General features: G+C 38.4%; 2 protein-coding genes and 4 non-coding genes across 6 annotated transcripts; 5 read left to right on the forward strand and 1 right to left on the reverse strand.

The window, feature by feature from the left end:
- Positions 1 to 532: 532 nt before the first annotated feature.
- On the forward strand, positions 533 to 604 carry trnap-agg (transfer RNA proline (anticodon AGG)). Its single transcript has one exon. It is a non-coding gene; the product is annotated as a tRNA-Pro (tRNA).
- A 368-nt stretch (positions 605 to 972) lies between these two features.
- On the reverse strand, positions 973 to 1,044 carry trnaw-cca (transfer RNA tryptophan (anticodon CCA)). Its single transcript has one exon. It is a non-coding gene; the product is annotated as a tRNA-Trp (tRNA).
- Positions 1,045 to 1,254: 210 nt separating this feature from the next.
- Positions 1,255 to 1,328, forward strand: trnai-aau (transfer RNA isoleucine (anticodon AAU)). The gene has a single exon. It is a non-coding gene; the product is annotated as a tRNA-Ile (tRNA).
- Positions 1,329 to 1,773: 445 nt separating this feature from the next.
- Positions 1,774 to 1,845, forward strand: trnag-ucc (transfer RNA glycine (anticodon UCC)). Its single transcript has one exon. It is a non-coding gene; the product is annotated as a tRNA-Gly (tRNA).
- Positions 1,846 to 3,416: 1,571 nt separating this feature from the next.
- On the forward strand, positions 3,417 to 7,452 carry kncn (kinocilin). The gene is made up of 5 exons (XM_026314440.1): positions 3,417 to 3,564; positions 5,394 to 5,462; positions 5,641 to 5,712; positions 6,214 to 6,307; positions 7,377 to 7,452. Exons 1-5 carry the CDS (start codon positions 3,417 to 3,419, stop codon positions 7,450 to 7,452), a joined length of 459 nt encoding a protein of 152 aa, XP_026170225.1.
- Positions 7,453 to 10,615: 3,163 nt separating this feature from the next.
- Positions 10,616 to 11,236, forward strand: tmem275a (transmembrane protein 275a). The gene has a single exon (XM_033325662.1). The coding sequence runs from the start codon at positions 10,616 to 10,618 to the stop codon at positions 11,234 to 11,236; it is 621 nt and encodes a 206-aa protein (XP_033181553.1).
- Positions 11,237 to 14,047: the final 2,811 nt, after the last annotated feature.

Here is a 14,047-nt window from a genome sequence, read left to right on the forward strand (position 1 = left end):
ACTTAGTAAACCAAAGCTCACACCTGTTTCCGCAGCATATAGTAGTATTTCTCATCGGAACACGATCCTATCTTATGGATTTAGCTGTGTCAGTTTGGTAATAACTGATAGAGCCCCATTTTTCAAACATTTATCTATGCAACAATAAAAATGTAAAATCTTTAGCTAACGTTAGCTAAAACCACATGCTAACATACGGGCATTCTAACGAACTAGGTTGTGTAACGTTTGAGGTCATGTGCTAAAGGTCTGCATGAGCCTGTGTGTTATTAAAGTTGGACTAACGTTAATTAAATTATATATTATATAAATGGTATTTTATAAAAAATCATAGCATTCATGTAAATGCGAATTTCCACCAGGGTCGTTGACTCTTTGCAACCGTGGATAATATTTCATTCGCTGACAATACTCGTTTTCCACCATAATAAACATGTTGACTTATTTGTTTGAATATCTTTTTCACAGAAGCTGTAATATTTGAAAAAGATGACGAGTTTCTGAAGTCTCACAACAACATTTGCGTATGTGAGGCTCGTTGGTCTAGGGGTATGATTCTCGCTTAGGGTGCGAGAGGTCCCGGGTTCAAATCCCGGACGAGCCCTTCTTTTTTTTTTCCTCCCTCCCCGTTGCCTTTATTAAGGATTTAGCTCCTAGGTTTTTGTTACTGTGTCTATCCTATAGTATCATAAGTATGGGGATCTGACAGGATCTGCAGCTCAGTGTCCACAGTTCAGGAGTTGGAAGTAACGTACATGCTTGTTAGTAGTATCTTTAGTATTATTTTTTAGAGAATAGTAATGTAATGTCAAATGTAATAGTAATGGTATATGTTTGATAATTTGACACAATTTGATTAGAGACTGAAATTTCTTTTTTAGTGAAGATTTTTAGGATTTTAGGGTAGGTTTACACAAATTACATATAAACAAGATTTGATCATTTGTGATCATTTTTTGATCAAAAAAACAATGACCCCGACGTGATTTGAACACGCAACCTTCTGATCTGGAGTCAGACGCGCTACCGTTGCGCCACGAGGTCTGAGATTAAAGTTGTAACAACATATTTTATAAACAGGATTTGTTTTCATTCCTCTCTCCCTCTCTCAGACGATTTTCTACTACCCACTCCTATAAAAGAATTCCGGTGCAGGTAACTTAGTAAAAGGAAAACGACAGAACACGAACAGTATCGAAATTATACCATTTCCTCGTTCACTTATCTTAATACTAAGAGCAGTCTTTCCCGAAAGGCCGGTTAGCTCAGTTGGTTAGAGCGTGGTGCTAATAACGCCAAGGTCGCGGGTTCGATCCCCGTACGGGCCATCAAGTTTTCATTCCTTACTTTAATAATTTGTTTGTCCGTATTTCTCCCACCCACTGTTATATTTTGTATTCTGGTTAAATCAATTACCGCAACGTTTAAAGGCATTAAAACCAAACCTAAACCTAACAGTTTTTTATCACGACTACACATGCCTGACAGTTGTCGAAGCAACCACTTATTTGTACTTTTAATACTTTTCCTTTTTCTACTTTGTTTTATCCGCCTTTTTTGTTGTTTTTTTGTCATTCTAGTTATCCAAGATCCTTTTCTAAAGCGTCTTTGCAGAAGGGAAAAGAAAACATTTGAATACAGGGGGGCATAAAATCCGCGGTGGAAAAGCGTATTAATAATGTTTTGCTTTACCACCTAATCAAAATGAAATCGTTATCATCTGACTGAAATAAAATTAACTGAATTATATGTCTTAAATGACAAAGATGTATAGCGTTGGTGGTATAGTGGTTAGCATAGCTGCCTTCCAAGCAGTTGACCCGGGTTCGATTCCCGGCCAACGCATGTGTTTTTTGCTTCCATCCCCCTAAATTTTCCAGTGCACTCCCTGGATAATACACTACTGCTATTGTCTATGTCACATATAATATAACCTACATAGACATCCAGTATTTTAGGTCAGTAGCAAGTCAAATTTAATGAGCATACATTTTAATGCACAAGGCAAAATACTTTAAATAGAAATCTGTAATTCTTCTTCTTCTCCTTTTGGCTGCTCCCTTCAGGGGTCGCCACAGCAAATCATCTGCCTCCATTTTACCCTATCCTCTATATCCTCCTCACCCACACCAACTATCCTCATGTCCTCCTTCACTACATCCAAGAACCTCCTCTTTGGTCAAATAGAAATCTGTAATTGCTCTGCGTAAATGTTTAAGTGGAAATAATTCAATGTAGTGGTACAAGTGATAATTGTTTATTTAAATATTGCAGAGAGATTGTCATTTAAAAAATGAGGCTGGGATAAAATGACAATTATTAACTTTACTTCACTTTAAGGACTGATGAAGACTGGCCACGATGTCCTCACTCTGACAGAATTATGCTCAAAATGGTCAAATGGTACTCACAAACATAGAAGTACAAGTAAAATAAGATAAGAGAAGGTAATATAAGATAAGATTAACTATATTAATCCCCAAAAGGTAATTCAGGTAATATTGTAGCGAAAGTAATAAGTGGTAGGTAGTAATACACACTGCACTTGCACTGGTTAATAATAGATGTAGACATCTGACTCTAGGAGTTTACTTGTTGAACAGGAAATGTGTCACTGTTTCCCAGCAAGTTCATATGTTATCCTGTTCACCAGTGTTAATCCTGCTTACCCTTTTTTTTTTCCTGCTGTTGCCATGGATATGCTATTCCTATGGCAACTACAGGCCTTTGTGGATGGCCTCAGGCCCCCACCGGGGAGGACTCTCTCAACCTTTCATTACACATTCCCTTCAAGCTCACAGACAAATCACATAAGTAGCACATACTTTAACTCCATCTCTCTTATTGTCGCCCTTTATTTCTCTCTCTGCCCTCTGCCTTCTCTCTTTGTGCTTCTGTACTTCTCTTGCTCTTGTAGTCATACTGTGTTTTGACACACTTTATGTGTTCAGTACAGCAGTGTAGTTGTTTATTGCATTAAATGTTCTTTTTTTTTTTCTTTCTTTTTGTAGAATACACTCTAGGCATTCACTGATAATGAATGCCAGTGCTGGTGGGAAGAGGGCTGTGATCACATTTGTAGCACAGATATCGCTGTCACAAGAGTCAGTGCCCCAAGCGCTCTAATTTTCAGCGGCAATGGAAACCACAGCCTCGTCTTTAAAGATGCATGAGACGTCTTGAGCAAGAGAGAATAGAGATGGAGACTCAGGCAGAGAAAGTTTTTTGTGTGTGTGTCAGAGAGAGTGAAACAAGGGAAGGGCATGTCTTGAGTAGATGACAGTAAAGTTGCCAGCAGCAGTGAAGGCCCAAGTCAAAGCGGAGTACACTGTTCACTGTGTGTGTGTGTGTGTGTGTGTGTGTGTGTGTGTGTGTGTGTGTGTGTGGAGGGCAGGTGGGGGGGCTCCACCTGCTGAATGAACCCCATCAGCGTTGGGGAGTACCATGGGCTTCGGGTGGGCTCAGCCCTGCTCAGCATTGTGGCGGGCTGCATCATCATTGGGGTGTCCAGGGAGTGTGATGCTGATGCTGTTGGAGGTATCTTCCTTGGAGCAGGGGGCCTCGGTGAGTGTGTGTGTGAAACTAATTTTTCAGAATGATTGATCCAGTTGTGGATTGTTGTTGTCCAGTTGCTATGGGTCTCTTTCATTGCTTTCTTTTTCTTTGAGCCCTTTCTTGTCATGATGTTAAGTGTATGTTAGAGGCTGCTTCAGGAAGTCTCAGAGGCCCCTGCTGTCAGTCGTGGCTACATCTAATAGATTTGTCCATTTCCTCTATACTATATGTGTCACTGGTGTAGAAAATAGTCAAAACTGTCAAAAAATGTGTTAATTTGAATTTGTTGTATTTACTTTTGGGAAATAAATATTACATTACGTTACATCACGATGCTGCACTGTGTAGGATAACATGCTGTACATATTTCTTTATGTGTGTAGGAATATATATTTGTTGATGCGTAGCTCAATTGAAGTCTGAAATATTCCCTTTTGTGTATGTTTTCCATGTTTTGTCACCGTCATTAAATGCAGAAGCACAGGTGATGACAAAAGGAAAGGTTATCACTTCTCTACAAATTGGGTGTTTAAAAGAAAGGAAGGAAAAAAAATTTCCAATAATTATTTTTTGTAATTACTTACACAGACAGTCTGTGAGACCCCAAACAATTAGAACAGAAAACTGATGTCAACAAAACACAAAGGTTAGATAAAAAACTCTACTCAGTGCTGCTGGGTTTGAGGAGGACACACATTCATTGTTGACAGGCAACTAATGAATATTTCCCATAAAGAAAAAGGTGAAAACACAGGCAAAAGATATGTGGTGTATGACATTTTCCATCCACTGTTCTATTCATGTGACCATCTGATACAACAGTGTAACTGGAACCAGCTGATAGCCAGGTGAGTTGCACTACCAAGATAAAGGAGTGTCTAAACTGCTTTCCTGCAGGGGAAGGGCAAAGGGCAGGGCTTTTAATCTGAGGAGGCCAACAGCAACATGTATAGTTAATGTGGAATACATTCTCAATGATGATTTGATCACCTTTTAATAATTAATTTATGGGTCTTATGTGAACATGAATTTGACTAATCAAAAAATGTGCAGAGCAGTTTGTCAGAGATTCACTCCAGCAACACTTGTGCAGCTAAGTAGCATCTGATTATGTGTTTTGGGGCTTATGTGCCATGATGCCTCCTCCAACACATAGGGTGACTAATGAATATGAACAGAGTGTTCTCGGCAGATTCTTGTCACTCCTTCTGCAGTTTCATGACATTTTAAGCACAGACATGCATCACAGCCACCAGGGCCTGCCAGGGCTCTACTGGCTTATAAGGGAAATCAATAACTGTGTTGTATGGGAGCTGAGTGCCACTGAGAGGCACACAAGCCCTGTGCTTCAATATTACTTTATACTTGGAGTTGATTAGGAAGAAACATCATACACTGTCTCTGGTAAACTAGAAATTATCATAAGACTTTGTCAAAACAATTACAATTTAGCAATTATTTCATCAAGTTATCCTATTTTGCCTACAGTTAGATGGGGAAAACTGGCATAGTGTGTATTCAAGCACTTGAACAAATGATTGTAATAAATTAAAATGCAATTAGAAGTATGGTTTTATAAAACAGGTGAATTTGATATACCTTTATAATTTTCCATTCCTGACTGTATGCGATATTTTCCTCTACTTGTTTCTTACAGTCCACAGTAGTGCAGATTTAGGACAAAAATGAACGTGATTGATGCCAAGATCGTGACAAATATCAACATAAATACTGCAGTCTGTTTGTTACTACACATTTTTTCCAGCAATAATGATAAGAACACTATAGTAAAACCAGTGTTATCACCAATCAAATTAATTATACCTCCTATTTTACAGGTCTGCTCATATCAATCTACCCGTTTATAAAAGCCTGGCTGAACATCAATCATATTCTTCCATCATTTGGTAAGTTGATTGATATTAATATTCACTATGTAAAAAACGTACAGCTTTTTGTTTCATGATATGCACCCAGGTGTGATAAATATTATTTTTGAATGTACTAAATGACTACATTAAGGAAAGAATAATAGTAGTTCTATTCAAGAAACATTTTGACTCTGAACATCCGTTAACTTTCCAGGAAACTTTAGAGTGCACCCAACACCAGCCAACCCTGCTGCAGAGCCACAGATAGAGACGCTAAGACGAGAAGGTGAATATGAGCCTTTCACTAAATTAAAAGTACAGTATAACTTTCCAAAGGGTTTGTATTCAGTTACTTGATGTTGCATCTTTGTCCAGTATTTGTTAATAACAACTCTGACACTGAGTGACATTTTAACCAGTCATGTAACAAAGAGGTCATATGTGTATATGGATGGATAAGAATTTATAATTCTGAGTTAGCATTATATGGGAAATTACTGTGGGATGGCTGTTTCTCCTTTCTGTGTTCAAAGTTATCATCATGGCTGCATGTGAGATAAATTCCACAGTTGGGACCAATCCCAACACATAAAAGACTATTGAGCTGTGCCCAAAATATCCCTTGTATGTTTTCATTTCAAGTATGCATGTGACTTTGAAATTTTGTTTTCCTTTTTCTACAAACCATGATAGTATGATACAGATCGCAGATTTCCACAGACTGGTATAAAATGTAGCAGCATATTGGTGTTGGTCTGTGTTGATCTGCACTCTTGTGGTCTTGCAGGGACGCAGAGTCAAGTAAATCTGGAACGTTGCAAGAGTCGAATGGGAACCTTTGTTGAGGATGGACAAATGGCCGAGATGAATCCTGAAGAGGGGTATGAGCTTTTTGAGATCCCTCAGGGGTCTATGCTTGGCCAACTTATATTCCTAAGTTACACATTGCTACATCAAATTACTTACAAAATTTCTATTTTATGTCAAATATATATTTACTTAAACTGGGATCCATAAAGGCATCATCAGCTCGGCATCAGTGGGAATGTACTGCGATAGGAGACATTTGTTCATTTTCTGTTTCTTGCCAAGGACCAGTATTTTTTCTTTAAATTGTAATTTTTACCTACATACTAAAATTCTTTTATCAAAACTACTGTTGTTCACCTAACAAAACTTTAAGAAGTGAGTGACCTGTTAAATGTAGTTATAATACAATGCATGTTTTTATTTTGTTAGGAGGATTTTCCAGAAAAAAACTGTATAAAAATATTGTAGTGGAAATAGTGGAAAATTGTCTAACCCCTCAGTTCTCTTATTTTGAATGTGCTTCAAAAGTTTCCTCCACAAACAGCCAAAAATATCTGCAATCTTCATGAAGATTCCTCGCACCATTTCCTTTGACACACAACCTTCTGCTAATCTACTAAATTATAATATAAATACAATTCCAGCATTTCTTCATTTGATGCATTTTGTTAGTTTGCATTTGATTATGTTGGGGACAGATAAGTGGTAATTGTTTTTACTTGTTAAGGGTATTTTTTTTTATCACAGCACAATTGTGAGCAAGATAACCAACAAAAAACCTTATGTAAGAGTACACTATTATTATTTATTTAATTTTTTTGTCTGACAGGCATTTACAAGAGAAAAGGGGACTTTCAAAAGGTTTCTTTTCATAGTCACCCACTTTGAATGTTGTTGCTAAGGTAACCCTGATACTGGCTAGATTACAATTATGTCAAATCAGATCATTCATTATGCACAACCTGAGTTGACCAGCATGACATCAAACATACACATTACTGCATTTGTGAAACAACTATAACATGCTCTAGAAAGTCTTAAGTGATTTCAGCTAAAACTGAATGTTGCTGAAGAAAACATTGTGAATGATGCCCATGAAGACATCATTTTCTGAACCCTCAATCCTTTGTTCTGTTGCAGGACTTCTACAGACATGCCAGATGTTTTATCTAGATGGAAACTAAAGCAGTCACCTTCTGATCAAGATAAGCCATAATGTTATCACATGATCCAATTTACTGATACTATTTAATCTTCTTGCTATTCTCCATTAGGCAAAGATTTTAATTTGAATCGTTTTGATTTGTTGTTTTTGCTGTAGACTTGTTTAATCTGTCCTGTTTGTTAGGCTCATAATATACCATAATATTGTACATCTGTGGTCTAATACACTTAACCAAATATTAAATTTTAATTGTTAGTGAAGTACTTCATGACACTAAGTGAAGCAAATTAAACCCAGTACTCCCACTTGTGGGCAGCTCATCTCATCATCGTTCAATGTTCCCATCCTCCAATTAAAAAAAATATTATGGTCGTTATGTGATGATGGGACTTGTACACAAGCTCAAGTTCCTTGGTTTGTATATAGCTTGAGTGAAATAAATGAGAATATATGTGCGTCTGCAGATACACACATACAAATAGCTACATCCATTGCATGCACACAGTGGATTGTAGTACCCGCTGTGAAGTATAATACAGTGATATTCAGGACAGCACAGACAGAATGGCTGCTGCATGGAAAGTGGTGGGGGGAAGAATGCTGTGCTCTGACGTGCTGTGAAGCTGAATAATGTTGATGGGTCTCAGCAACATGAGCCCGAGGAGTCTGTGGAGCCTTGACGACAACCAGCAGTTTGATTGTCAGGCTTCAAATCACAATATCTCGCTACAGTCCCCCTGAGTTTGTATGAAGTTAAACACTGGAGAGACACATAATGAACGCTTATTAAAAAACATCTAGAATAGGTTGAAGTGATTGACAGTTGAACAAATGAAAATCTTCTAAGTTAAAGCTGCATTGTTTGGGGGATGTTTTATTGCTTTTAAAACGTTTCTAATCAGACAACATAACACTGGGCCTCACCTTAAAACTAGAATCAGGCATTTTTAAAGACTCAGTTCAGCTTTTAAACCAACATGGATGATAAATCCTTAAACCTCAGCAATGGAAAGTGTGTTCATCCACAAATCTCTGACAACTGAGCATCTGAATTTGATTTGCAGATGAAGACTGTGTGAATGTACTGGGCCTAAACATTATGTGAACCGTGAACTTGGAAATTGAGTGTTCACGCTTAGGTTTTAAGGCGTCACTTATAATTTTAACTAACGCTATTAATTAATGTGTGTTTGCTTTATTTATCAGGGAGATGTAGACTTCAAATGAGGTAAAAAAACAAACTTTTATTAATATTTGCAAGGATCTGATTAGAAAATGACACCTGGCACTTTATTAACAACTCAAATAGAAAAAAAATTATCACAAAATGGCAAAAACACACTTATTAACTTATAACTGATTTATTCACCTTCCTGAAGCCATTTGTTGTAGGAACCTTTCATTAAGAGTGCCTTTTTACCTTAAGGGTATGACTGAAAATAGGATACCAAAGAATATTTAGTAGAAACTTTGATCAGGCAGTTGTAGCCCTACAGTGATTTAACATGTCAAAGGGGAAATCAGGTCACCATGTATTTCAAAATAAATGGTCAAATAAGTCTAATGTTTGTGAAAAATCAGCAACTGGTAACATAAAGGTAGAAGTCGTCAGTTTCACCACCTGCTTCAAACACAGACACACACACACACACACACACACACACACACCAAGATGATCAGTGGTGAGGAGGAGAGTCGCATCCGGAGGTCGGCAGAGGAGGGAAGACGCTGTGCGTGGCAGATCAGATATGACATAAGAAAATATGACGACTTCACCTCGACTACTCGAGAGGTGTCTCCTATACATCAGCTGTTTCCCTCCATTTCCGCTGCAGGATGACCTGCCAGGTGCTACGTGCGCCTCGGTCCACATCAGGAGCGGCGCACGGTGACGCGTCTGTCTGACAGCTCAAAAGAAATGCCATCTCACCTAAGTGATCTTCTCTCTCCTCCCGGATTTTTTTTTTAATTCCTCAGCAGGTCGGATCGCATTTCACTGTGTTTCCGTGGCCACTGATTGAATGGCTGTCATGACATGTGCCCTCAGGACTGTAAAGATACGAAAGGAAGAGGAAATTTCTCGTCTGGCGTGTATGCGTCCTTTCAACCTCACCTCTCGGTAATTAGAGTCTAGCGCTGAAAATCTACCGAATAAACAATGCAAAGACCTTCAGTGGGCTGTATAGGCATAAAGGGTAAGATGATTTTATTTTATAGGAATGCAACACCTCAATAACCATGCATTTATGTGTGAGCAAAACCCAGTTAATGCTTAAGTGTGTAATTATGTCTGTAGCATAGATTTACTTATATGCACATTAAAAAAAATCAATTTCCCACACCCCCCTCTTCATTTGGACTCTGCATGCTGCCATGGAAGGGCTGATTTGATTCTAACTAAATAATTAAATGTTGTTGCACATTGGCCTTGCTTGCATGAATGAAGCAGCTGCAGCATGTACACAATTCAAAATAAAATAAACAGGAAGTCTGATGAGCTGTGTTCAAATGTAAGCTCTACAATATGAGCAAGGAAATCTCATATCAATGGTCCCACTAAAACCTCTTAACTGTGGTGTCACTGTTTTCTGAAAATTAATTTTAACTTCTTTGCTCTTTGTCTACCTGTGCTATAGCAGGTGCTCTGTTGCTTTCCCTATTTATCTTACATGTAAGTATTCCATTTGAAAAAGTTATTAATATTAAAGGCAATATTTAAAGCAATTTTATATTCAGCAGTTATCTCAGATCATGTTAGACAAGTGATAAAGAACCATCCAGATGCCAACTCTGACACAGTGGCCTCTGTTCTCAGTTATAGGTAGATAACATGCCAGACCACAACCTTTCCAGAAATATGTAATTTAGAGGCGCACAATGATGAGTGTTCAAAGCTCACTGATGGATTACACAGGTTCTCAGAGCGAGGACCCTTCACTGTGTCCACAATGATCATCAACACTGTGATACTAGTGCCCAGAACAAGAGCAGTGCAATAAGCGCACTTATCAGAGGCACGATTTCTTTCATTGCGTGTATCTTTTACAGTTGTCATGTGTTGTCATTTACAGGCAAAGATATTTCCACACTGTGAATTGGACAGAGTTAATTTCATTTAAACACTGCTATGACTAAGAGTGTGGATTGAGGCACAGGGAGACATAAACACAGAGAGAGAGAGAGAGAGAGAGAGAGAAAGCCTGGAGGTGACGCCATGGTCATTACTGATAGAAATACTGGCACCCAAGTTCCTAAAAAGGAAGCCCAGAAGAAGAAGAGGAGGAAGTCTCGCCCTCATGGCTTACCCTCTCCGGCGTTGTGCTGTGCCTGTGGCCTATGCATCATGCTGGCTGGACTCAACATCACTCTGGTGGGAGCATTCGCCTTCAGCACACTGGTGCCTTCTGCCAACCCCCCGATCATCATCGGACCTATCCTACTGCTGGTGGCCTTTTCCTTTTTTGGGGCCTGTTGCGTGTGCAGCCGCCTCCCCCCTCCCCACAGCTCACGCAGGTCTAAGGTGGGAGGCAGGGGAACAGGTCTAATGGGACATGGTGGGTTGGCTGACGGAGCTGCATTTGAAATCGAGACCAGTGAACACACATTGCAGGATACTACAGCTGTGCAACTCAGCCCCACATCCTCGCCTGGATCATCTCGGGTATCTAGCCCAGAAAAGGAGGCCCCTGACGTGGCCCTACCAGGACCCTGCAAACTCTTCACCATGGAGACCAACGGCCCCTCTTCTGTTCTTGCCACCGCAGTCTACTCAGCCTCCACAGCAGCAGGAGGGGAGGTGAGGCTCAACCTGCCACGTGAGGAAGTGGTCACCTAACCGGGCAGAAACTCTTCCAAGGCAGGAGTGTTAGCACTGTAAATATTCTTCTGGGTCGAGGGCTTGCTCTGTGTGATTGTGTCCTCTAGTTTATGTAGTGCCATATTTCTGGTTGTAACTGTCCTCAGCTGTATGCTTTTGATTTCTCTCGCTGTGCTGCCAAGCAGTAATTAGCATGCAAAAATAATGAAAAGTCCAAGTATTTGTGGATCATAGGTTTTGGAATAAAAATTCCTACCTCTCTTGTGCTGTTTTCCTAAAGGTCTTTGTTTTTAACGAGGGGCATTATGAACAGTTTTCATCAACTAACTATCCAACTAAACATCTTAAACCATAAGCATTTATTTGAAACTGTTACAGTGGTTGGTGGAAAACTCAACTGTTGAGAGGGCTCACCTGAAAAATGTGATTGTGGGTTTGTTCTTAAATGTTAAAAATGACATGTCAGAGGTCAGTGGTGAAAACTAGTGTTGAACTGTGCAGGTATGCATGTAGTGTCGTTTGGCATTTTGTGGGCTGTTCTCAGTGCTGAACTTGTTTTGGGGGCATAAAATATTATAGGTCACAGGGGTCCCAAAGCAATATCGTCCCCCCAGTGATTCAATTCTTGTCGTTTACAATTATTTTCACAAGTAAATGATTACACACTACCTGTCTACAGCCAGTACATTTGTAATGAACAATGTGTGTTACAGTATATTTACATGTAACTCTGTACAGTGTTGGCTTGTGGAAATGTTATTCTTGTAGTTTGTCCAGCTTGTGTTGTCACAACGTAAACACTATGAATATTATGTTTCTCACCACAGTTTTGACTTCTGATTTGATGTGTAAGGTTTCATTCATTTTTTTCCAATCACAGCTAAAATCAGATTTAAGGTTAGATTCATTATATTTTTTTTCAGCAATTCCTAAACAGTGTAATGCAGTTTAGGTCAGGATCCAGGTGGAAGAGAGGCTTACCTTAATGTAAGGCATAAAATCAGTCACAATGATGAGTTTTTCCTCAAGAAATTGAAATTACTGTGTTATTTTTACAGATGGAAGATATTGACACATTTTTATACAAATGTGAATATGTAAATTCTCCTTTTTCATGTCTGATAAACTTTACCTTGATGCTCAGCAGAAACTGACTTACACTGGACCTAGTGTATACACTATGTGAAAGCCAAGACAGAACTTAGTTATTCAGATCGCATAAAAAACATCTATCCCCATCACTGTGATGTGTTCAGTTATAAACCTGACTGGCCAAATAAAAGACATTCAAACCCTGATTTCCTTTGAAAGGAAAGTTGCCTTAGACTGAGACATCAGGATCAAACTAATGAGGGCTATTTAAAAGGGCACAATAGCATTTTTCTTCGGAAAGCCTTTGGCTCCGGATTTCTATTCCATATTGGTAGGAAAGCCTCAACAGGTTTCTTTTTTTGTGGAAATGCATGCAAATAGCTTATAAATGTTTCATTTCAAAAATGTATACACATGCACAGAGATAAATAGACACTGCCCAGGGCATTTGTCCAAAACTGTATTACTCCATTATTTGTGACCTTGTTCCTTATAAGAGCCAGCTTTTTTGTCAAAGCCAAATTAGAGTGCTGAGCTTAACCTTGCATGTTTGGAGAACTGAAAAATGGACATGCACACACTTTGTTGTGAACTATTGGTGTTGTCTCTGTATTTTGATAAGTGTAGCACTTACACACAAACCTGAAAAATGTAAAGGATAGAATATTTTTGTGAATATTATTTTGTTTATTTTAAAAGTAACTGATCCAAATGTGAATCCTTCAAAAGATATAAATAAAGACGCTCTTTCTGTAGAACATGAGGTTGCTCATTATGTATGTGTGGTACGACACTGTACATTGCATTTTGTGTCATCATGAAGAGAAGTGAATAAAAAGGGCCAACTGTATTTGTTATATGTTAAAATTTCAACAATTATTTCAGACCAGTCTGTTGGAACATAAGACATATAGTATAAATGATGTTTCAGATGTCTGAAAGAAGTAAACATTAGCGGAGATGATCACATTTAAGGATGCAAGAAAGATTATTTTCATTATCAGTTAATCCGCAACAAATTTCTTTTCAAATTTCAAAGTTCTCAATTAGGTCTTTAGTTTCTTCACTGTCAATCAATAGTAAAACCACCCATCAAATTCAAATACCCACATAATGTCTTTATTGTGTATCTTAAAAAAAATCAAGCAAAGATGTTAAATTTACAGAGAAAAGTAGCAACTTTAAAAATTTGTTTGACATGGTTTAAACAATTATTTACGTAGATGTGTTTTTGTTGTATAATTTTCAACAATGCAAATACCCTTTTCGGGTCTAGTCATATCACCTCTACTGTAAAATCAAAAGAAATGTTCTCCTATTCCATAACACATCAAGGTGGCTTTGAGCAAAGCACTCAATATGGCATATGGCTGCTTTACAAGGGTAAATTTGATGACACAGGAGGGCGCCAGTGCCACATGATTGATTTTCAGCAGTTATATAAAATGTGTGTCATTTTTTCTCAGACCAATAGATGTCAGTAGATCATAATAAACATCTCTTGGCAATTGTATAAGCCCTTCAGAGAACAAACCGCTTTGAGATTATATTTAAATGTTTTTGATGACATTGCAAACTGCATATAGATTATTGGTCTGTAAAAGCATCAGAAACTGTTTGCCGTTGCTGGTTTTGCTAGGTTATCTCAGCTGATAGCGGTAATTACGTCTGTTGTGAGAATCATTCTCAATATTCAAAATGCTGACAAAGCTGCCTTGTGCTCATGACTTGATGATG

The sequence above is a fragment of the Mastacembelus armatus genome, chromosome 17, assembly GCF_900324485.2.
Source record: "Mastacembelus armatus chromosome 17, fMasArm1.2, whole genome shotgun sequence".
NCBI classification, from domain to species: Eukaryota; Metazoa; Chordata; class Actinopteri; order Synbranchiformes; family Mastacembelidae; genus Mastacembelus; species Mastacembelus armatus.